Source organism: Globicephala melas, chromosome 7, assembly GCF_963455315.2.
Source record: "Globicephala melas chromosome 7, mGloMel1.2, whole genome shotgun sequence".
Lineage (NCBI taxonomy): Eukaryota > Metazoa > Chordata > Mammalia > Artiodactyla > Delphinidae > Globicephala > Globicephala melas.
This window is the reverse complement of record NC_083320.1, coordinates 59,327,725-59,351,407: the sequence shown is the minus strand read 5'-3', so window position 1 is coordinate 59,351,407 and position 23,683 is coordinate 59,327,725. Positions and strand designations below refer to the sequence as shown.

The 23,683-nt window shown below is 41.2% G+C and overlaps 1 protein-coding gene across 4 annotated transcripts in view; it reads left to right on the top strand.

Moving 5' to 3' along the window:
- Nucleotides 1-403: 403 nt before the first annotated feature.
- Nucleotides 404-23,683, top strand: part of MAP3K20 (mitogen-activated protein kinase kinase kinase 20) — a 172,500-nt gene continuing 149,220 nt past the window's right edge. The window contains exons 1-2 of one of the 4 annotated variants that reach the window (XM_060302237.2): nucleotides 404-449; nucleotides 13,246-13,438. In XM_060302237.2, coding sequence (XP_060158220.1) covers nucleotides 13,280-13,438 — 159 coding nt within the window. In that variant the 5' untranslated portion in view covers nucleotides 404-449; nucleotides 13,246-13,279. Of the gene's footprint in view, nucleotides 450-505; nucleotides 647-12,987; nucleotides 13,078-13,245; nucleotides 13,439-23,683 lie in introns of those variants that run through there. The other 3 variants (XM_070045957.1, XM_030851860.3, XM_060302238.1) reach the window with 3 other exon arrangements.

The following is a 23,683-nucleotide window of genomic DNA, read 5'->3' as shown; positions in this document are numbered from 1 at the left end:
TGATGGTTCCACTGAGGCAGCCTTCAGCCCTACCTCCCCCGAAATATCTGTACACGTCGGTTGGTCCCCTTCCCAAGCAGATAATTAACATCTGTACGGCACGAAGGAGCCTCCCGTGTCTTTGTATCCCAGCGCCTTTTTCATAGTAAATGTTTGTTGATAAGGATGAGTTGAGGGAATACGTGGTGCTAACTTGTTAAAAAGATGGGAAGGCACAAAGGGAGGCAGAGGCATACCCCCTCTATCCGCGTCCCCCCGGTATGGGGTTCGGTCTGTGGGGTGCGGCGGCCTGGGAGGGTCCCAGGGCGCGCGGCGCAAGGTGCCCTCGGGGTGCAGCCTGGGAGCCCGAGCGCCCGCCCCCGCCTAGCTGTCTGGAGCTTCTGCGCTGCGGCCGGGCCGGCTGGCGTGTGCGGCGCGGACAGGGAGGCCCGGCCGTTCCGCGCTCAGAGGTAGGTGGTGCTGTTGCCGTGACTGTCTTCCTCATTGGCGCGGGCGGAGACGCGGAATGTTCAACTCCTGACTCGGGCGGAAAGCGTGGGAGCCGACCCGGCCGCAGTCCTCTCGAACCCCGACCGCCGCCCCTGCCCTCGCCGCGCGCGGGGCCTCGGCGCCCCCGGCTGCTGCTCGCGCCCGGCCCGGGAGCCAGGTAAGGGGCCAGGCCAGAGGCTGCGGGGGTGAGGGTGGGGAGCAGGCCCGCCGCGATCGCGACTCGTCCTGGCGTCGCGGGCCCAGGCCCTGCCGGGGTCAGGGCCTCCACGGAGCACCCCTGCCCGACACGGAGCTGGCGTCCCCGGTTCCCGCGCCCTTGCGCGGCCGGGAAGCGGCTCGGGAAGTTCGCACGGGTCCCAGGCAGAAGTTGGCGCCGGGAAGAGCAGGGCGCAGCCGGAGAGACTCTGGTGGTCTCGGCCCCGGCGGGCGGCGCCTCCCGGCCGCCGCTCCCCTGCCCGGACGTGGAGCGCCGGCCTCGCCGGGGTGACCCGGGCGTCTCTCGGCGAGGCGCGAATCTCCCAAATCAGCGCAGGGTGCAGGCCGCTTCCCGGCAGAGGTGCTTGCGTGCGAGGAGAGGCCACTAACTTCTGCTTTCCTGCCGGCCGTCCCGGGAGCTCGCCTCCCGCCCAGAGCGGCGGCTCCTGCACTGCCCCGGGCAGCGTGGAGCTCGTGCCTTCCGCGGGCGTCGGGGTGGCCGCTTTGCCGACCGGGTGGCGTCCCCGGGTTCCTGGGCTCGGGGTCCTGCACCAGGACGGAGGTGAAGGCTGAGGCGGCCGCCACCCTTCGCTTGCTCCTGACAGCTTGCAGACAAACTTTAATCCAAAACTGGCCGGAGGACATTGAATTTCCTACAAAATGGGGCAATCGTTAGATTGTTGAAAATGTATGTTTCTGATGCGCCTCTGGGTCTTGGATAAGCAGTGTTTATGGGGAAACTTAATTACTATTTTTGTTAGTTTCTTTAATAATGAAAGCAACATCATTTAGTGTCCTATTCCAGTGATATTACAATAAACAGCTTCTTATGTATGATAGTGTATTAGAATGGACTTACAGAATTAATTCTATGATTTTTGAGCTACGGTGGTTGTTAAAGTATATCCATATTTTAACCTTAAAGCTGTTTTAGGAGAGCCTTCTTGCTTTCCTGACCTCCGTTGAAGTGAACAGCTAGGATTCAGTGGAACCAAACCTACAGACACATTTAGACAAAAAATAAACAAGCAATCCAAGACAGTTAGTGTCTTCTTTGTAGTAGGCCCATCTCCACAATGAAATTTCATGTCGTTTTTTGATTTTCAAAAAATATGGGATGACTGCATTTTAATTATAGTTTTAGTCATTTGTGGAGCCTTTGTTTTATGTTCCTGCTACAATAGTGAGAGATTTGGGAGATTGTAAATGAATGCGAATTTAGTTTGTTTGGAAAGAGAGAATTAAGATAAAGAAACATGGTCTTTTAGAGCAATGTGTACTGTTTATTTTAATCTTTCAGAATTTAATTTTTATTATAACTTTTTTGAGATTATTATGGGAATTTTTTTAAACTGGAAAATATTGTTTGTATCAAAAGTTTTAGTGGTAATAATTCCAGAGTAAATGACCATAATGGCAAGGACATTTTTTTCTTGTCTAGGAAAGCAAATAGATGATTGATCTCTTTTTCTTATTCTTTTGGGGAACACATAAGGACAAATCAAAGAGAAAGAGAGAAATATCCAAATATTAAGCACTGAGGATTTGGATCTAAAAATGGATGGTCAAAGATCTTGGGAACTCAGGGACCTTCTTGCCAAATAAGGAAACTTGGCAGGCTAAGCTGTGTATTTTAAGTTAGCACAAGAGTGAGTGTTATTGGCAGTATATTGGCTGAGTGCCTATCCGGAATGAGCAGTGAAACTGATAGGGCTACAAAATTATAAACAGGAGTTAACAGGGGCGTGAAGTGAATAATCTAGTCATCAGAGAAAACACTGGAGAAATTACAGTGATGTTTCATGAAAAGGGGTCAGACATGGAGTGAAACTATTAGTGTGGAGTGAAAGAGAAAAGTGGACAGTTGATTTTAGAAATTGATGGATTCAGAAAAAAGAAAGAAGAGAATCAATGATTTTTTTTAAAAACCAGAAAAGGTTGTTTGTGGTGATATAGGCCTTCTTGGAATAAGATAGCCTTATATCTGTATCCAGAGATGCTGGAAATAAAAATCAATTTGGATCATTTGTTTTCCATTTTATTCTACCCAGGACAGATTGACAGGGAGGGTGTCTTGTCTATCTACATGTAATAGGAACAGCGAAGGCACCTTTTGGTCTTACTGCAGGGAAGATTTAGGCTACTTTTGTGGCTGTTAACCTTGCCCCACTACACACAAATAAGCAAACTTCCAGCTGTGACCATAAAACTGTACCTGTTAAGGAAAGAGAGCTATAAATGCTAGAGCTTAGATTGGTTTGACTGATACCTGGGTGCTTCTGTGTCAGACCCTCCTACAGACAGCTGAACCATCGATTATGCCCTAATAGCAGTTAAGTAATCCCAACACAGTAGAAGATTCTGTGAGAACAAAGCAGCCACGCATTTGACACCCTGACCCCGGCATCCCATTAAAGCCTCAAACTGAACTTTAGGTGGATGGTAAGCAATCTAGTAATTACTATAATAAGAAAAGAGATTGTTTAAAGAAAAAAAGGCAAATTAGAAGGAGGAGGCAGAATGATATAGTGGAAAAAAGACATGATATGGTGGAAAAAATGATATGACTTTGAAGTCAGACCTGAATTTGAATTTCAGTTGTGTCACTTTAAGATAGGTGGTTGGCTTGGGCAACTTTTACACGGTTGATCCTCAGTTTCCTCACATGCAAACTGAGGACAGTAATCCCTGCTTCATAAGCAGAAGGATATGAGACAGCACATGGAAATGCTTGAGCCAGTGCCAGGAACTTTAGCCACCATCACTGAGTGGTAGAGAAGGGGTTTTCCACACTCTCAATTTATACACAGAGAAAGCTGCCTGTCTCACCTGTTCCCAGCTAAGGCTTGCCCTTGGTAGCCTGCCCTGTTCCCAAATCATACTTACGTGTGTATGTAGGGCTAGGAGGTTTTCATAGCTATCCTCCTGCTTTGCACGTAAGGATTTCTAAAGCAGCTCTGTGCGTACCTCTGAGTTTATACACAGCTTTGTAATATTCTTGGGGGGAGAATCTGAAAATTAGTGCATTTATATTTGAACAGTTTGGGAACTGTAGGAATGGTGGAAGATTATGACCTAGAAGACCAACATTGACCATTCTTACAGCCGATTTTGAGCACAGATTGCCTTCAGGGACCAACATTCTTCTCTGTGGACTCATCTCTGGACTTCCATAGAGGAAAACCAAAAAGAGAAGGCAAAGATCACTGCCTAAAGGTCATGGAGTAAATCTTTGCTTATTAAACTTTTCTACCAAAAGTGGGGAAGAACGTATTCCTTCAGGGATCTGTAAGTATAGCCATAAATACCCCTAGTGTAAGCAAGCACTTTTTTTCGAATCTTGCATTTAATCTTAAAAATTCATGTGACTTTGGCGTTGTCTTCTGTACTGTTTGACTTTATTGAACAAACCAATACAAACAGACATTAAGCAAGTTTATTCCTCCAAATCTTAAAATCGCTGATGTAAGACGTGTGTTTATTCGTACATCTTCTGCTCAGAACTGGGTACTCCACCTGTGGGCTAACCCACATTTGAGGAGCATGGTCCTGGTTCTGGTAAATGGTACCGGCACCATTCTGCTTCATAGACCAGCCTGCCACGTGGGGTAATGCAATTCCATTATGCTGAGAAAAGAATGGGGGTAGATCATCATCCAAAGAGTTTTTTTTTTTTTTTCCTGTGGTCATACTGTGGCTTTTGAGGTCAGCAGAGCTCTTTGCTTTGGAAGTCAAGAGGAGGGGGGAGGATAGTTGTAGGATAGAAGTCTGAAATATGGCTCTCACCTTCTCAGCCAGTTTGGGAGGAGAAATTTAGGAGGATGCCCAGTCATCTCCATTATCCCCATTGCTGGTATTGATCACTGTGTTCCTCCACAAGCGAGGGGGCTCTCAGTGTCAGGTTCATGACTGTATCCCTAAGAAGGGAAGGGAGAGGTCAGTCATGGTGTACTCATAGGGTTGGAGTGGATCTTTGTGAAACGAGTCATTCTGCTTTCGTCGTCTCCTATCCACATTCCCGTTCAACACTCTCAGTGATGGAGGACGCACTACTAAACAGGGTGGTGTATTTCCTTGTTAGGCAGCTCTAATAACCCAGAATTCTTTCTGTAACTTTTGTCCACAGATAGCGTTGCCTCTGGCTCGGTGATACATACTACAGAGTCTTCCTTTGGTCTTATCTAGTTTTAATGTCCCCATGTTTTTTTTTTCATGTTACATCAAGGTTACCAGTTTTTAACTCTCATATTTCCCTTTCTCAGGGAACCTTCATTCTAGGTTCGTCCAAAATTGTACTGTTTGTTAGCAGCCGGGAAGGTGAGATACTTTCTGTGTGACAGCAAATTGTTCTAGAGTAGAAATAAAAGCTGAGTGGCAGCAGGATCTAGGGATGCATGGGCCTGCTGACTGAATAAGCCGTGTTTACTCACCACGCTTTCTCCCCTACCCTCACCCGTATCCCCAAACACCTGTGTGTTCCTCTTCCAGCCAGCCCATAGAAATGTGCCCTCTCCATGCTCCTTTGTTTTAGTCAGACTCTGGCCCCATTCTCTTCCTCATGCCTCCAGTCATTCAACGCTAGAAGCTTCTAATCATTCGACATGAGAAGCCCCTGCAGTGACCCATGTCCTGGATTGTACCTGCTTCGAGTTTCCTAGTTGGGCTTCTGTTTGAGCACAGACATATTTACACACGGCATTTCTGTGGCATAAGTGCCCCTGCCCCCTACATTCCTGTTCCTCCTCTATTTTGCTTCTCATAACAACATTTCTGGCAAGAAAAGTATGTCATGGAAGTCTCTTTTCATTAACTGAAGTATTAAAGTACAAATAATGTCTCATTTAATTAGTTCATTTTAATTTTAACCTGTGCTTTAACTAGAGAGTTCTATGTTATTTATGTGGTAAAGGAGCGAGGGGAAAAAAAAAGTGAAACAATAGCTTTTCTGTTTTTTTAGACTCTTGAAGTTGGCTTCTCTCAGATATCCATGACTGAAGATCCTCTTCACTGAGCCCAGCAACCTATTCTAGACAAGACAGTCTGCTTTCTGGTAGCAGACTTGGAGGAAGGAAGGACACAATACTAGTTAGTTCTATTCATACCCAGTCTCTAGCTAGTCTTACAGATCTTATCTATCATAGCAGAACAGCAGTCCTGCTCAGAAACAGAATCTTTGAATCTTTGACCTTGGTGTTATAAACAAATACATCAAACCAGAGCTTTCCCCATTTTTTTGAAGATAAGACTTGAAGAAAAAATAAATAATTGCAGACCTGCAATCCAAGTGGTATTGTTTTTATGTACATGGTGATGAAGCACATTTTTATTAGCTTATTTACTAATCTGTGTTAAGGAGGCTGAAATAATACGAGCATAAATAAATATTAGGGCAGTGAGCTTGGCAAAAGAATTGACTGAGGGGTTTTGGGGGTTTTTTTGGTCATATTCAGGTCATGACAAAACAAATGATTTTTTTCTTCTATATTGTACCAGAAAATAGACTTTTAACTTTTGTGAAGAGAGGAAGAAGACTAGTGTAAATTAGGGGTAGAAAATGATCTGAGTTGAGAAATAATAGCCCTGTCTAAACCTAAAAGATAGAAAAATCCAGAAAAAGTCCAAAGTTCTTTTCTAATAAAACTAATCCTTTTATAAGTAGATTTAATTTTTTTTAAATTAAGATTTACAAGTATCTTGAGTCTATTTGATATGCAGTAGATAAGATCTGAAAGAAGATAAGGGCCACCACAGAAATGTATACTCTAAGACCCTTCCAAAGTGAGGGCTATAATTGACTAAATAGGTCCCAGAAACTCTAGTATCTAAAAAGTGCCAAAAAATAAAAGTATTGTCTTTTAATAACTTAAATATTCTCCTTATGAAAAAAAATGTTTAAAAGAAAATTATATTACTAAGAAGATGGATCTTGCAAAAATGGCCAAAACCAAGAGCAGCAACTAGAGGAGTGAGGGAAAAAAAATAAAACGTACACAAAGAAGCTCACAAAATAGGGATTTAAGGATCAACAATACATTATTTATAGTTGTTCTGCAAAACTAATGAAGCTATAATATAAAACAATTCTGAAAACAGGAGAGGAAAACTGTTGAGGAAAGCATACCTAACTACAAAGGCTAAAAAAGTAGATGGTTAAATATGATATCAAGATTTCTTAAAATAATTAAAGAACCATAGTTTCCATTTATTGAATATTATATACTGGGTGCTGGGCACTGTGCAAGGCCTTTCACAGCATCTCCCACTTCTCAACAACTACACAGAATGGGTATTACTGCCAGTGAGAAAGCTAAGGCCGGAGAGGCTCAGTGCCCTGCCCAAGGCCTGGCAGCAGGTCAGTTCAGATTTGCTCCTAGAGCTATCGAACTGGGGTCTTTCCCCTGGATCATGCTGTGTCTGTGTTGAAATATCTGTTACTTGGAAGTGAGACTTAAAGAAGTCAAATAATACTGTTCAAACTTGATAGCTTTTGGACTATCAATTTTGAGACACATGGTAACAGAATGGATATTTCCTTTAATGGGTCTGGAAATGCCATGGTCTGAGAAAAGTGATTGATTCAAGGTTACTGAGAAGTAGAGGCAGAGTTCTAACTCACATCTATCTAATTCTAAATTTGTGGGGTTTTTTTTTCTTTTTTTAAAATCCAGGGCAAAAGTCCATTTTTTGGATTGCTGAAAACTTTAAAAAGTAAAACAATACTCCCTATAAGGTTTTTTTTCTTCCTCCCTATAGTTCTACTTTTGATAATTACCTGATAGTACTATATATGCTTTCAGCAATTAATAGTTTAAAAATATTTTAAAATTTTAATGTAAGGAAATTTTTTTTTTTTTGGCCACGCCCTGTGGCTTGCAAGATGTTAGATCTCCGACCAGGGATTGAACCCAGGGCCCGGGCAGTGAAAGTGCGGAGTCCTAACCACTGGACGGCCGGGCAGTTTCCTAAGGAAATCTTTAAAAATTAAAAAAAAAATTAGTCTTACTACTCAAGTACTCAAATGATTGGACTTAACCACTGAGTTAGTGATTTTCAATATTTTCAGAGTTCTGACACCCTCTTATACATTTTTGTGATATCCCTGTTCTAACTTACCCTTCAGTGCTCTGTGATAGATACTTATCATTAAAATTTAAAACAGCTTTGAGAGTTTATGAAACCAAAGTTAGGATGCTGCAAAATTAGGACTGGGGGCTTCCCTGGTGGCGCAGTGGTTGAGAGTCCGCCTGCCTATGCAGGGGACACGGGTTCGTGCCCCGGTCCGGGAAGATCCCACATGCCGAGGAGCAGCTGGGCCTGTGAGCCATGGCTGCTGAGCCTGTGCGTCCGGAGCCTGTGCTCCGCAACGGGAGAGGCCACAACAGTGAGAGGCCCGCATACCGCAAAAAAAAAAAAAAAAAAAAAAAAAATTAGGACTGGGAATTATTGCATGGAGAAAAATTGCCTTTCTTGTGTAAAAGCAATTGTTTTAACATGGTGAGATGAAAACATCATTTGATTGGGTATACTATGTAAATACATTTATATAGATGACTCTTATTAAATTCTAGTCTATTCATTGGAGAATACACCTGAAAAATTAGAACATAATTTCATCAGGTAGCAGTCTTCCCCAAGATGCTCGAAGTATGATTAATCAGCAACTCAGTTTATCCATTCTTCTGGTCATAAGTTGATCCTCTTAGAATAATGATTTTAAAGGAGAGAAAGCTCAAAGGGAAAAGTAAATATATGTGGTCAGACAGTCACATAGATGGCAATGGGAATCTCAGTCAGGTTTTTCAGCTATGTCCATGACGCTTTGCCAAGCTCACTGGAGTTAGAACCTGTATTCATACACCCCAGAATTGTTAGTCTCTTTGGTAATCAGATGGGACCTAATTTTTTATGGTCTCAGTAAAACCCTCAAGTAATTATATAGTTCCGTTCCTACATAGCCAGTTTCCAAAAGGCAGGATGTATCACCAAAGGCAGGATGAGTAACAGTGATTCTGGGAAGAGCTGACTGGTTGCCTCATCTCAGGGTGAAGATCCTGGAGAACTATGCTTCTCAGAGGTCAGCCTCCCTCTGGCACCCCTGGGTCAGTTTCAAGTGGGACTGATCCTGCCTCAGTTCATCCACATTCCCTGGACTTGCTCCGCACCAGAGGGTTCAGACTTATTCATATTGATCTCATCCTGGTTCCGATCTGTTTGTTCTGGAAGGATTTCTTCCCTCCCCCTCCTCCTCTCCCCCTCCTCCAGACTCAGAGACACCTAATCCTGAAGACCCAAATATACTGTTCTCAGTCTCCCAAGAAGCCCAGGCAGCTGTTTCCAAATCAGGATTTGCTTCGGATTCCTCTGGGGGCCACTTATGAAAACTATAGTTCTCAGATTTTACTTAATCTGATTGGAATCTTTCCAGCTGCAAAAGGCATAACAGGAATAGCCAGAAATTATTTATTCATTTGTTTATTCATTCATTCATTCAATACATACTTTTTAATGGAAAAGGTGTGATGCACCTAGCTGCGTAGTAGGTGCTGAAGACCCAGGTGTAAATAGAAACGTGTCTTGCCTTTAAAGAATGTGAAGTCTGGTGGGAAGTAAGTGGGAATGATGAACGGATAAAAAGAGGGGCTGTGGTACAGAAGGAGAATTAACTCTGCTCGTGAGGCCCAGAGGAGGTGGTCAGGGACATCACTGGGCAGGGAAAGGCATTCTAAGCAGAGACACTAGCCTGTGCAGAGGTGTGGAGATGTGAAAGCGTGTACTGGCAACTGCAAATCAGTCCTCCTGCGTGTCTGGGGAGGTAAGAGACAAGAAGTAAAAGTGGCTATAAGTGGTGAAGGAAGCTCACAAGGAAATTTCCTGGAATTAAAAGACATGAGTCACAGACGGAGAGTATACTGAGTATCCCACCAGTGAATGAAAAAGACTCACCTCTAAGCATATCCTATTAATTTCACGATTCCAGGGATGACTACAAGGTCCTAAAAGCTTTCAAAAAGGAAAAAAATAAAAAATGTAAAAAGAATTAATAACCAGAGTAGCTTCAGGCTGCTCTACAGACACGTTAGAAACTAGATGGGTATGAGGTAATATTGTACTTTGGAAATTATAAGGAGATTATTTCCTATCTGTAATTCCGTACTACCAATCAAGACATTTTAAGACATACAGATTCTCCCAAAAAATTGCATCCTGGGCACTCTGTTCAGGTAGCTAATGGGAGATGGTACACTGTCAAAGTAAGGGAATAAACCAAGAAAGAGAAGCCAGGAGATCCAAGGACAGGCGTTCCCACAGAGGAAAAGGTGAAGGAAATGCTGAGGATGATGGGGAAGGGAAGTCCCAGTCAAGTCTGGCCTAGAGCAGCTATTCCAGCTAGATTGCCTGACGTTGAAGGGTATAGCAGGAATGTCTCCAAGAGAAAATGGAACACCCCACCCCTGCCAAATTACCCGATGTTTTTACTTTATTGAGAGGAGTTTTGCAGTTCTTGGGAGAGTTTGATGAGGTGAGTACGTTTTAGGTGTATAAAAAGCTAAGCAGGGCTTCCCTGGTGGCGCAGTGGTTGAGAGTCCACCTGCCGATGCAGGGGACACGGGTTCGTGCCCCGGTCCGGGAAGATCCCACATGCCGCAGAGCGGCTGGGCCCGTGAGCCATGGCCGCTGAGCCTGCGCGTCCGGAGCCTGTGCTCCGCAACGGGAGAGGCCACAGCAGTGAGAGGCCCGAGTACCGCAAAAAAAAAAAAAGTCTAAGCAAACAAGGAAAACAAAAACAGAACAACTAGTAACTCTGGGAGAAAGAAAAAATTATCCAAGAAAGGAAAATTCATTAAGTCCTGCTCAGCACTCTTGGGAATAATGTTTACTTTGTCAGACTACTGTAAACAGTGAATATTGACTTAACCAAACGTTACAGTAGAATTGGATGCTGGGAGGATTGGGCAAGTGTGACATATTTGTATGTAAGGGGGTAAAGGATGGGATATGAGAACTAAATCCTTATCTTCCACAGGGAGAAGTTAATAGGTAATAACTAAAATGGGACAATCAGGAATTAGCAATATAAAGACATTTTTAGAAATATAGATATAAAAATATCATCTGAAATATAAATATCAGAATAAAACCCTAAGCGAGTTGAAATTAGTTCCCTCTGAAGAGAGAATTGGGTGTGGGGAGGGAGGGGAAAGGAGAGTTTTATTTTTTTGATAAAAATAAAAGTGAATAATAAAAATATAGTGTCTATAATACTTAACACTGAGGAACTCTTGCAAGTGGTGTTTTCCATTTTGTTGAACAAACTTCTTTTTTCATCTTTATTTTTAAGTTTTAATGACATTTTCTTTTTTTATTAATTTTTATTGGAGTATGGTTGCTTTACAATGTTGTGTTAGTTTCTACTATACAGCAAAGTGAATCAGCTATACGTATACATATGTCCCCTCTTTTTTGGATTTCCTTCCCATTTAGGTCACCACAGAGCATTAAGTAGAGTTCCCTGTTTAGTTATCTATTTTATACATAACATCAATAATGTATATATGTCAGTCCCAATCTCCCAATTCCTCCTACCCCCCCTTCCTCCTTGGTATCCATACATTTTGTTCTCTACGTTTGTTGAACAAACTTTTTGCGGATAAGAACAAATTTGCATGTTCTGTGTACCTACCTTTGGCACATTCTTAAATGTTCTTTTTTTTTTTTTTGCCTTCTTTTCTGTAATTAGCTAAATATGAATTTAAGCAAAAGTAAGGTAAGTTGTTGACTCAGATAGGTACAGACTGTATCTGGATACTATGTTTATTTATGTAGACGCTAAGCTATCTTTTAAAGTGCAGAGGATAAACAATCCTCTCTCTTGCCTTCTTCCCAAAGTAGAGCTGAGTTTGGCTTCTGTTAAGAAATCAGCATTCTTCAGTGACCTGATGTTCCTAAAATGGGGTGGCTGCACGTTAAGATCTCTGAGCTTACTGTGTACATCCCTCTGCAAAGCTGCAAGTTGTTTAAGAAGAAATTTTGTCAATCTGTATAGGTGCAAACTGCCTCCCTCCACCCTTTTCTTTGGAAAATAATCAAACTCCACAGAAAAATGGAAAGAGTAGTAAAACGCCCATATAACTTTCACCTAGATTCACCAGTTCTTAACATTGTGCTGCATTTGCCTCTTTCCTTTCTATACCCATTCACTTTTTTCGGAGGGTGAGGGGGAATTGAACCATTTTAAATTAACTTGGAGGTATCATACTTTAATACATCACCCAGTATATCTTTCAAGAGCAAGGACATCCTTCTACAAAACCAAAATACCATTACTTGCCACGGATAAAATAATATTATCTAATATATAGTTAATATTCAGATTTCCCTAAAATCTTAATAACTTCTGTAGTTTTGGTGGGGGGATCCAGAATCTAGTCAGTGATTATGCATTGCATTTAGTCATCATATTTAAGTCCTCTGTGTGCTGTAAGTTTCTCTGCTTTTTTTTTTTTAATCTTTCATGACATTGACAAGTATGAGGACCCCAGGGGAGTTGTTTTGTAGAATGTCCTGTACATATGGATTCATCTTTTTGCTCCCTCATTATAAGATTCTGATTTACAGTTTGGGAAGAATATGTATACAAACTTTTTTATCCATCTGCTTTTCATGCAAGTTCAAAACTTTAGACCCTCGTTTTCTTGTTTGTATGTTTTTGTTTTGTTTTTCCTGCTAATCTGTGGTTTGGTATAGGGTGTGAAGAATGACCCCTTACCTGGAGAATAGTAAAACTCCTTAGACTGCAGAAAATATCACTGTAATAATCTCTGGGAGAGGTAATCAGTTCCTCTGGAAACAAGCATAATATTTTTTAAAAAACATTCTTGGCAGAGTTCTCTGGATGACGTAATATATTTTGTAATCAAGGGCAAATTTTCTGCTCTTTAATTAAGTTCTGCTCCAGGATACAATCCAGGGAGCCACTTCTGCAAAACACTTGGCCAGCTCTTCTTCCATCCCGAAGCTGACCGCTTGCTTTTGAAATCCCAACACTGAATGCGCGTTCAGTTTGCAGCATCTGGGCCCTCCTGTGCCAGCATGCTCAGATGCTTAGGTTATGTATATTTTGTGTGAAGTGAGTACAACACGGGGAGATGGCGTGCCTCAGATGCCAGAAGAGCTGTGCAAGCCTGCTGCTGAGGGCATGCTTCCCGTTTGTTGGGGCTTTGGGGAAGGAGACCTGGTGACACAGTAGCCTTTAGGCAGAGCTGCTTGGGATGTGCAGGAAGTGGTGCTGCAGGCTTTGTCGGTGGGGGCGTGGGAATCTGAGCCATTTCTCTGCGGACAGCTGTGTTTCAGAGTCTGGACAAGTTGCTGTTGAATTTTGCATGGGCTGCCAGGGTAAGTGTTTTCATGTTGATTTGCTTATACTCTTGCTTTTCTTCCTCCTAAGTCATCAGGCCCTTTCTGGAAGTGCTGCAGGACTCGGTATACATTAGCTAAAGTGGAATACAGAGGTTTCACTCTAATATGTTTCTAATCCAACTTTCTTTTCCTTTCCCTCTATAGATTTCGTGGAAGTATAATACTTTGTCATTATGAGATGTCGTCTCTCGGTACCTCCTTTGTGCAAATTAAATTTGATGACTTGCAGTTTTTCGAAAACTGCGGTGGAGGAAGTTTCGGGAGTGTCTATCGAGCCAAATGGATATCACAGGACAAGGAGGTGGCTGTAAAGAAGCTACTCAAGATAGAGAAAGAGGTAAGGTCTTTTCCTGCTATCAGAAGTGGGCACGATAGCACTTATGTAAGCTTTTCAACCTGGAGTCAGAGGTCTCAGGCTGCCAGGGACCTAGCAGAGCCTTTGGGGTTGATCCGTGAGGCCGTTTCCCAGTTTCCATTCTGGGAGCTCCATAAATAGCAACCAATGCCACGTGTGCTGGGGGTTGAATTTTACTAGGGGTCATCTGAACTGAGAGGATTTCTTTCCATGGCGTGACAGACCGAATGTTCCCTGAGCTGTCCAGGGGAGGTGAGCTTTCAGGCCTTCCCAGGCTTCAGGCTTTTCCCTGGGTCAGCCAGGAGGGGTCAGTAAAGAGTAGTGTGTAAAGTTTTCATCCCCTTTCCATTTTCTGTCCATTAATTTGTGGTCCTCAGGAGTTGTCTTTTGAAAAACAAAAAGCATTATTTTTCTACTGAAATATAAGCAATACCAGCTTCTTGCATTTCACCTCTACTTGAAGCCCAAAGTGATGGACTTTGTTTAATAAAGATGCTAGACAGAGAGCTGGCCTAGTTGTAAAATGGGAAAAAGGTCTTAACTTTCAGAGTCTGGGGTTTGTGCTGGTCCTAGTCAAGCCCAAAACTTATACACAGGCCCTTTATCTTTCTTAGGAAAGTGACACATCATCCCCACATTCCGTTGGGTACCTAAACTCCACAATAAAGCTAGTTGTGGAGCTGACCTGCAGGGGCTCAGGGCATTGATAACTTTTAATAGTTACCCTCTGGAGTTTGCTTTGGTCATTTCTACTTATGTCCTGTTTTGGCTTCTTATTGTTCTTTTCAATATCTTTTTGAAGTGAACTTTTCCATAAACATCTTTTAATCTCCCTGAATGATTTCATTTTTTTCACTGACTGCTGCCAGTGAACCATAGCAATTGATTGGAGATGGAAACCCAAGTGGAAAGCACTATGTGGCCTTCCGTCCCAGCACTGCTGTGTGACTGTGTAATCACCATCTGTGTTTCCGATTGTTGAAGCCAAGTCAGAAAGACTAAGATATCTCTGCCTTGGGGTATCTGTAGGTTGTGGAAAGCATTAAGAAGTGAGAGCTTTTAAAGCCAATGTGTGCCCCAAACCGAAGGGCACTATGTAGGAAAAGTTTCCTTCCCCTCATTTCTTGATCAACGAATTTTTAAAATAGTAGCCAAATAATAAAACCATTTCTTATTCTGGACTTGAACCTAGTTTTTTTATCTAGTGAACTCTTAAGCCCTTTACAGGCCAGCATTATTGTACCCATTCTGTAGGTTGGGAGATACAGCTTTGAGAAACAGGTTAAGCTGCCCCAGTAGGGGTAGGTGAAATCCAGATCAGACCCCCTGTTCTCCAGTTTTTAACTCTGAAACCTCTAGCTGACCAGCTAAGAACAGAAAATAAACTAGTTCCATCAAATTTATGTTCAAAGAAGTGTATAAGTATGCTAATCTTTTTAAGCATCATGCAACTTCAGTACAATGAACATGTTCTTGTGTGATTGTTGGATGTGAGAAAGACTTTATGAGACATGAAATAGATTTTGATAGGAAGACAATAATTGCAACCCATTCACTCCACCCCCATCCATACCCAATACCTTTTTTTACTGTCTTTGACAAAGCCAGGAAAATGACATAGGAAAGCACAGGGGTGAAAACAGGACCTGGAAACTGCCAAATCCTGCTCTTGTGTAGATATTTAACCTGAGTATCGTTCAGAATTGGAGTTGATTACAGTAAACCGCAGGAGCGTACCTCATAAACTTCTAAGTAGGAAAAACAGAAACTCAGTGTCAGCTTTGGAGCTTGATTTAATCAGTGACTGTCTGTGATAAAGAGACATGGGAAGTTATTGCAAAGCATCCCCACACTTACTGACTTGACATGCGTTTAAGATGTAAATAATTTTGGCTAGGGGTTGGCAGTTATTGGAAAGGAAATATGCATTTCTTATGTGAATGTTTGTTATACTGTATGAACTATGTATTGCCTTGGTGGCTAGATGTTTTCTCAGTGAAAAGATAAAGGTAATAAGCTCTGGATTTTTTCCAATTTATAGATTCAGTCCTGTGTCACTTGGTCATTTTTGCCAATGAATTTTAAAAGTGATGGAACATTTACTAATATGTTGGTAGCTCGCTCATGGAACTCTTTAAGAATGACCTAAGGGCTTCCCTGGTGACGCAGTGGTTGAGAGTCCGCCTGCCGATGCAGGGGACACAGGTTCGTGCCCCGGTCTGGGAAGATCCCACATGCCGGGAGTGGCTGGGCCCGTGAGCCATGGCCGCTGAGCCTGCACGTCCAGAGCCTGTGCTCTGCAACGGGAGAGGCCACAACAGTGAGAGGCCTGCGTACCGCAAAAAAAAAAAAAAAAAGAATGACCTAATATCTGATTAAATATATGTTTTGTGAAAGGTGGAGAAAATATATTCAAAACTCTAACTCTGCTTATGTGAGGGTATAGAGGAATGCTATTTATTTTTGCTTTATTCGTAGACCTCTAGTTTAGTGAGTATATGTTACTTTTCTGATTTAGAAAAAAAGAAAGAAAAATGGCATTTACTTAAAATCTTGGTAGTTCTTTAAAACTTAATTTTTTTGATATTCATCCATTTGTTTTATTTTTTAGATTCCACATATAAGTGATAGCAACAGTATTTGATTTCTCTGACTTATTTCACTAAGCATAATGCCCTCTAGGACCGTCCATGTTGTTGCAAATGGCAAGATTTTCATTCTTTTTTATGGCTGAGTAGTATTCCATTGTGTACATATACCACATCTTCTTTATCCATTCATCTGTTGATGGACACTTAGGTTGCTTCCATATCTTGTAAAACTTCATTTTTTTTTTTTTTAAACATCTTTATTGGACCATAATTGCTTTACAATGGTATGTTAGTTTCAGCTTCACAACAAAATGAATCAGTTATATATATACATTAAAACTTCATTTTTAAAAAACTTTTACACCTAGTGAAAAACTACAAGGATAGTACCATGAACTCTAGCATATCCTTCCCCTAAAATCATAACTAATTAACATTTTGCAACATTTGCTTTCTCTTTATATATTATTGATTTATATATATTCATACATATTTTAGTTTTTACTGAACATGAGAGTAAATTGCAGATGCTATGTTCCTTTATCCCTAAATACTTTAGCTTCTCCCAAGAACACAACAACTGTAATACAACTATCAAAACTTTTACCTATTGTACGAGTCTATTTTCAAATTTTGCCAATTGTCCCAGTAAAGGCTTTTTATGGCATTTTTTTCCCCAACCCAGGTTCCAGTCCAGGATCACATACTTCAGGGGGATCCCCAGCCTCCAGGATCTAATGCCTGATGGTCTGAGGTGGAACTGATATAATAATAATAGAAATAAAGTGCACAATAAACGTAGTGCGCTTGAATCATCCCGAAACCACCCCCCACCACTCCCCCCCATCCCCAGTCTGTGGAAAAATTGTCTTCCACGAAACTGGTCCCTGGTGCCAGAAAGGTTGGGGACCACTGACATACTGCATTTAGTGATATATCTACTTAGTCTGTTTTAATCTGTAACAGTTTTTCTGCCTTTCTTTGTCTTTTACACTTTGACATTTTTGAAGTGTGCTGGAAAGTTTTGTAGAATGTCCCTCATTTGGACTTCATCTGATTTTCCCTCCCTCTTGCCTAGTTTAAAGTTATGTAGTTTTGGTAAGAATGTTATATAGGACATGTGCCCCTGGTGTGTCTTAATGGAAGACCTCCGATGTCAGTTTGTCCCATTGTAGGTGATATTAATTTTGAACCCTTGATTAAGAGGGACTCACTCAATATCTCCCCAGTAAAATACCTGTTTTCTCTTTGTAATTAATAATTAAGCTATTGGTAGATACTTTGAGGTTATGTAAATATCTTCCCTCAACAAACACTGCCCAATGTTTTTAGCATCCATTGACGATTCTTGTTCGAATCAAATATTGTGACAGTTACTGTGTAGGAAGCAAAAGGTTCTAGCATAAATGAGAGCCTTTCTTCCTTGTTTCCTTACTTTTCACTTATTCACTCATTCATTTATTTATTGCTTCATTGTAGACTTACAGATTCTTTTTCAAATTCAAAATGTTATAGTTCATTACTATCGTTATTCACTTTCATGCTTAAATTGTTCCCGATTTAGCAAGTAGGAGTCCCTTAAATTTGGCTCCTATGTCTTTTTGATACTTCTTCATCATTTTTTTAGCCTTTTCGTACTCCCTGGCACAAAAAGATGTTCCAGTCTCAGTTAGTTCCATTCCTGGAGTCAGGTGTTTCTTCAGGAAGCCCTGATTCCGGGTACCTGATTTGGGAGTGTGATATTTAGAAACCAAGATTTGGGTACTAGGTTTGCTTATTGTAGACTCTTTTAAAAAGAGCCTTTGTTCTTCTGGGAGAAAGAATGGTTATAGATAAATTTTATTTATGGGAGCATTTAATTAAAATTTTAATATACATCTGTATAGCTGTGATCTGTGATACACTCCTGTTAGAAATGTAAATTGATACATGTTTTGGAGAAGAGTTTAGCAAAATATATCAAAAATATTAAAATGTTTCCTTCCTTTGAGCCAGAAATCTTACTTCTAGGACTTTATCCTAAGGAAATAATCAGAGATATGCAGGAAGAAGGCTATAATAGGTTGCTTATCTCAAATAAATAATGAAGAATTAGAAACAACTCAAGTGTCCTACAACAAATTATCTTTTAAATTATGCTACATCTTACCACCCTCCCAAAAAAGTAAATGTGAAAGATGATGGTTGTGTTAATTAACTTGATCTTGGGAATCCTTCACAATATACGTATGTATATTGACATCATCATGTTGTATACTTTAAATATATTACAATTCTACTTGTCAATTATACGTCAACAAAGATGAAAAAAATTATGCTACATCTGTATAATGGAATTCCATTGCATTTGGAAGAATACTTAAAGAGCTAGGAAAATGCTCATAATATATTGCTAAGTGGTAAAAAAGTTACAAAATAAGGTATATAGTATCATCCCAGGTGTCTGTGTGGTGTTTTTCTTTTTCTTATACTTTCTGTTGTTTTTCATATTTTTCTATGATGATCTCATATTTCTTTTTTAAGAACATAACACTTTTATTATGAAATTTTTCAAACATGAAGAAAAGTTGAAAGGGTAAAAATGAACATCTGTATGTCTGCCATCTAGGATCTGTTATTAACATAAATACTTGCTTTATCACATGTATGTCTATGTATTCTTCCATCCATCAATCCATTTTGATGCATTGCAAGATAAGCTGCAGGTGTCAATAGTTTCCCCTTAAATACTTCAGCATGCATATCATTACCAGAGTTCATTATGTGTTGGCAGTTCTGTTTTCTTTTAAGGTAAAATTTACATACAATGAAATACACGCATCACTAAGTTTTGACAAATGTAAACACAGTGCAACCCATATATTTACAGGAAAAAAACTCAAAAAAATCATAGCTCTGACCACCTTTGTCACTTTCTAAGGATGTTCGAGTGAATTAAGTTTTATAAACCTCTTTAGTCTGTCACAAATCACACATTTTCAGTCTCAATATGTACTTTCAAAATGTTTAATGTTTACTTCTACATTGCTTTCTCATAGCAGTGCTACAGGTTTTTCAGTGGTAATTTAGCTTGTTTTTGTTGGTTGCAGATTTACTTACAGAGCACTATTTATTTTTGTTACGAAAAGAAGTTTTCAACAGGAAAAAAATAATATGGTCTTAAGGGCATATACCAAAGGGAAGAAAAGAAGCCATTATTGTATCTTTTTGGTAAATTCCAGGTGAGCTGAGATCAAACCAAACTGCTTAGGCAGAAATTGAAGCAGGGAGTGGCGAGGGCAGAGGAAGACACTGTGGATCCCAGTGTCCTCTTTCCGACCACATACCCAGAGGAGAGCAGTCCCCACACGAGTGGTTCATCAGCTTCACAGCATGAACCAGGCATGTCTGTACCTGGTACTTTTTTCTGTCGGAGAGATGGAAACCTGCAAGCATTTGTGTTAACTTGAAATCTGTTGATATTTAACTGATGGTAGGAAACCGGATTTAAGTATGAGATATGAAGGAAACATGATTCCTTTTTATTTCCCCAAAAGAATGAAAAGGAAGCAGAATCCTCAAAAGGTGAAATATGAGGCTCCTTCTTCAATTGCCTTGACTTCTGCAAGGCCCCACTCCCCTTTTTTTTTTTTTTTTTTTTGCGATACGCGGGCCTCTCACTGTTGTGGCCTCTCCCGTTGCAGAGCACAGGCTCTGGACGCGCAGGCTCAGCAGCCATGGCTCACGGGCCCAGCCGCTCCGTGGCATGTGGGATCCTCCTGGACCGGGTCACGAACCTGTGTCCCCTGCATCGACAGGCGGACTCTCAACCACTGCACCACCAGGGAAGCCCCCTACTCCCTTTATTAAAAAAATCTATTTTCCTACCAAATTTGATTGTTGTAGAAATGTTGAAAGCCAGATAAATCCAAGTTTCAAAACTTTCCCACAGTATAAATATTTATAGGTAAAGAGAGAGGATCAAAATATCAAAACTGATCATAAGAACAGGAACTCTCAGTAACTTTTTATATAAAGGGGTAGATACCTGTGTGAGACAGAAAATACAATCTTGAAATTGACACAGAACTCAAAACTAAAAATGAGAGCTTTTATTATACAGACTTTATCAACATGTCAGCAATTAGTGCTTCACTAGAAGACTAGTTAATGTTGTTGTCATTTTATTAACTCTTGAGAGACCCTTTTTTCTCTTCTTTGCAGTTCTGTAGCTGACTTTTTATCAATGAATTATTACCTTTGCTTTAACTGTAGGAACGTGAGTTATTATTTAAGATAACCCCATGCAGAATTTTTCTGTCCGCAATCAGAATTTACCCATTCCGCATTCTATTCTTTTAGGTCAGTGGTTCTCAAAGTGTGGCCCCTGGACCAGTAGCATCAAGCGTCACTTGGAAATTTGTTAGAAATGCAAATTCTTGGGCCTCACCCCACCCCTACTGAGTCGGAAACTCTGGGGTGTGGGGCTTGGCGATCTGGGCTGCAACAGGCTTCCCAGGTGTTTCTGATTGCTCATTGGAGGTTTAGGTTGTACCTAGCCAATCATGTCAAATACAGACGATCAGTATGTTGACTCCAGTTTGGAATTGCAGGTACTTAGTGAAACTGGTAGTGGAGAGATTGTTGTTGTTAGAGGCTTTCGAGACCCTTAAATTCACCGTGCTCGGGTGACCACCTGTGCACAGGCCCTGCTTGGCAATGTCACTGGGCATAATGAACTCAAGGCAGACTTAGGAATGGCCGACAGACGGGAAACCTCAGGCAGATGCCCTGAGATTCCAAACCTTTTCCACTGGGGTTCTCACCTGACTTTCCAGCTTTGTCTTTCATTTTCTGACCTGAAACCACCTTCCCTTCTCGCCCCCTCCCCAACCGGGTCCAGCTGTGCTTCCATCCTGCTTTCCCATTTCTGTAACCTTGTCCACATTCTTTCCTTCACCTGTAATACCTTTGTTCTCTGCCTGAGCAGGTCCTACTCATTCTTCAGCTTTAATTTCTTCCTTCACTGTGAAACGTTCTCAGATCACACAAACGTAATTTTTCTCTTTTTCTTTTGAATTTATACCAGTTAGCACCCATACAGCTAATTTGACATGCGATTAAAACTGCCTCGTGGCTCTAGAAGTACTGTAAGGGAGGGCACTTAACTTTTCACATGAACATGCCACGTATTCTCATCCGAAAAGTGGGGCTAATAACAGTACCTCCATCACAGGGTTGTCGAGAGGATTAGAGAACTTACCACGTATAAAATATCTAGAAGAGTGCTTGACACAGAGGAAGACTTGGGTGACTGTTAACTGTCGGTTATATCTTCACAACCATGCTCTAAAGTCAGGATAGCAGATAAGTGTCATGTTTTGTGAAAACTTCAATTTGTTGGTTCCTAGAACCTATGTTGAGAAGGGGTCAGTCTGCAGGAAAAATCCATGGCAAGGCTCAGCATGAATGCAGAAGGGCAAGCATGTATACGCAAGTGTATGCAGCATCCCTGGTGAGAACTCTCTGAGGGCAAAAACAGCCATTAACCATTGCCTTTGTTGCTGATGCTGTCACCATCCTGGTCATCATCACTGTACCAAGTACAGCTACCACTGTGAGCTGATCACTTGGTTAGGGGCTTTCCATCCTTGCCCTCTTCCTCTTCACAGTTGTGTTACAAGATTATAATCTCCATTTGATGGCTCAGAAACTAAGGCTCAGAGAGGTTAAGTAACCTGGCTAATATAAACAGCACCCTTCTTACCTGTCTCGCAGCACCTAGCACTGTGCCTTGCTCAGAGTCAAGTATTTATTCTTGGGATCGTATCGCTGTAGATGTCCCTCTCATTCTCATCCAGGAAAGATATCCTGTATGGACGTATCTACATTTTCTTCATTTACTCTCTTTGAGCTATGAAGAGGATAGAGCACACCTGTCTTCACTGTGTCAACTGTGTCACTGTACCACTTGCATTCAGCTACATAGTGGCTTCCCTGGTGGCGAAGTGGTGAAGAATCCACCTGCCAATGCAGGGGACACAGATTCGAGCCCTGGGCTGGGAAGATCCCACATGCCGCGGGGCAACTAAGCCCGCGCACCACAGCTACTGAGCCTGTGTTCTAGAGCCCTCAAGCCGTAACTGCTGAGCCTGTGTGCCACAACTACTGAAACCAGCATGCCTAGAGCCCCTGCTCTGCAACAAAGAGTAGCCCCCACTCACCACAGCTAGAGAAAGCCCTCATGCAGCAGAGAAGACCCAACGCAGCCAAAAATAAATAAAATAATTTAAAAAAAATACTATAGCTACATAGTACTCTTAGTTATTGGTTTGATTTTTATAAATTCCTTTGCTTTTGTACCTTTTTTAGACCGGCATGCCATTTCCACTTAAGGAATTTTAAGCATTTCACTATGCCATGCTTTGATTTTTTACTACATACATAAATCATTACTTTGAATTAGAGAATAAGCAGTTTAAAATAATGGATCATTTTATTTGATCATTAATGTAGTCACCACTCCAAAGGTATATATATAAAACAGCTATCCATCACTCAGCTCTTTTCCGTGAGACATTTCTGTTACTGGGAGCTTATAAGACACCCCAAAGTGAACTGCTATAAAGAGATAGAGAAAATTGGACAGGGACTTCCCTGGTGACGCAGTGGTTGAGAATCCGCCTGCCAGTGCAGGGGACACGGGTTTGATCCCTGGTCCGGGAAGATCCCACACGCCCGTGCACCACAACTACTGAGCCCCTGTGCCACAACTACTGAAGCCTGCACGCCTAAAGCCCATGCTCCACACCAAGAGAAGCCACTGCAATGAGAAGCCTGCACACTGCAACGAAGAGTAGCCCGTGCTTGCCGCAACTAGAGAAAGCCTGCGTGCAGCAACGAAGACCCAGTGCAGTCAAAAATAAATAAATAATTTTAAAAAGAAAATTGGACACATGTTGAACAAATATGTAAATTACACGAGTAAGCGTATACTACTGATATATCTGAAGGTAACACAAACCTTGTGGAGAGGTAACCTTACGCTGAGGAAAAGCTGTAGGAATGGCTTCCCCTGGGACCAAGAGGAATTTAGAAAATTACCTGAATTATAAATAATTTTCTTATCATGTTATGTGAAATGCAGTTACATTAAGACAAACATCATTCTAGGATATTTTCAGATCACTTATGCGACTGTAATAGTGTTTTATTTTCAAGAAAAAGCCCCTATCCTTCTTATTTTTGCTTCTCAGTCATTTAAAAATTTTTTAATCCTTTCAAAACTTTGTTAGATTACATACTTACTTGCATGTGGAGGTGTTTTCAATTTGCCATATGTAACATTACATATTACAACAGTTATTTCAGCTTTTCATTAAAGTTATTATTGATCTCAGTATATTAGGCAATAAACATTTCAGTTAGTTAATAATATTTTTCCAGCCATCCTCTAAATATTGTGCTGAAATCAAACCAATGAATGTATTCCAGTAAGGCTGTTATATCCTGACTAACTGGTGTTATACAAAGCTAGGCTCTTGCTGCTAGAAGAAAAATAGTACGAAGCATGAATTGGATTTTTGAGAAACACAAAGCCTAATATGGAGAGAACAATTAAAAAACTGAAAAATTGGAGGAGAGGAAGAGCTACCTG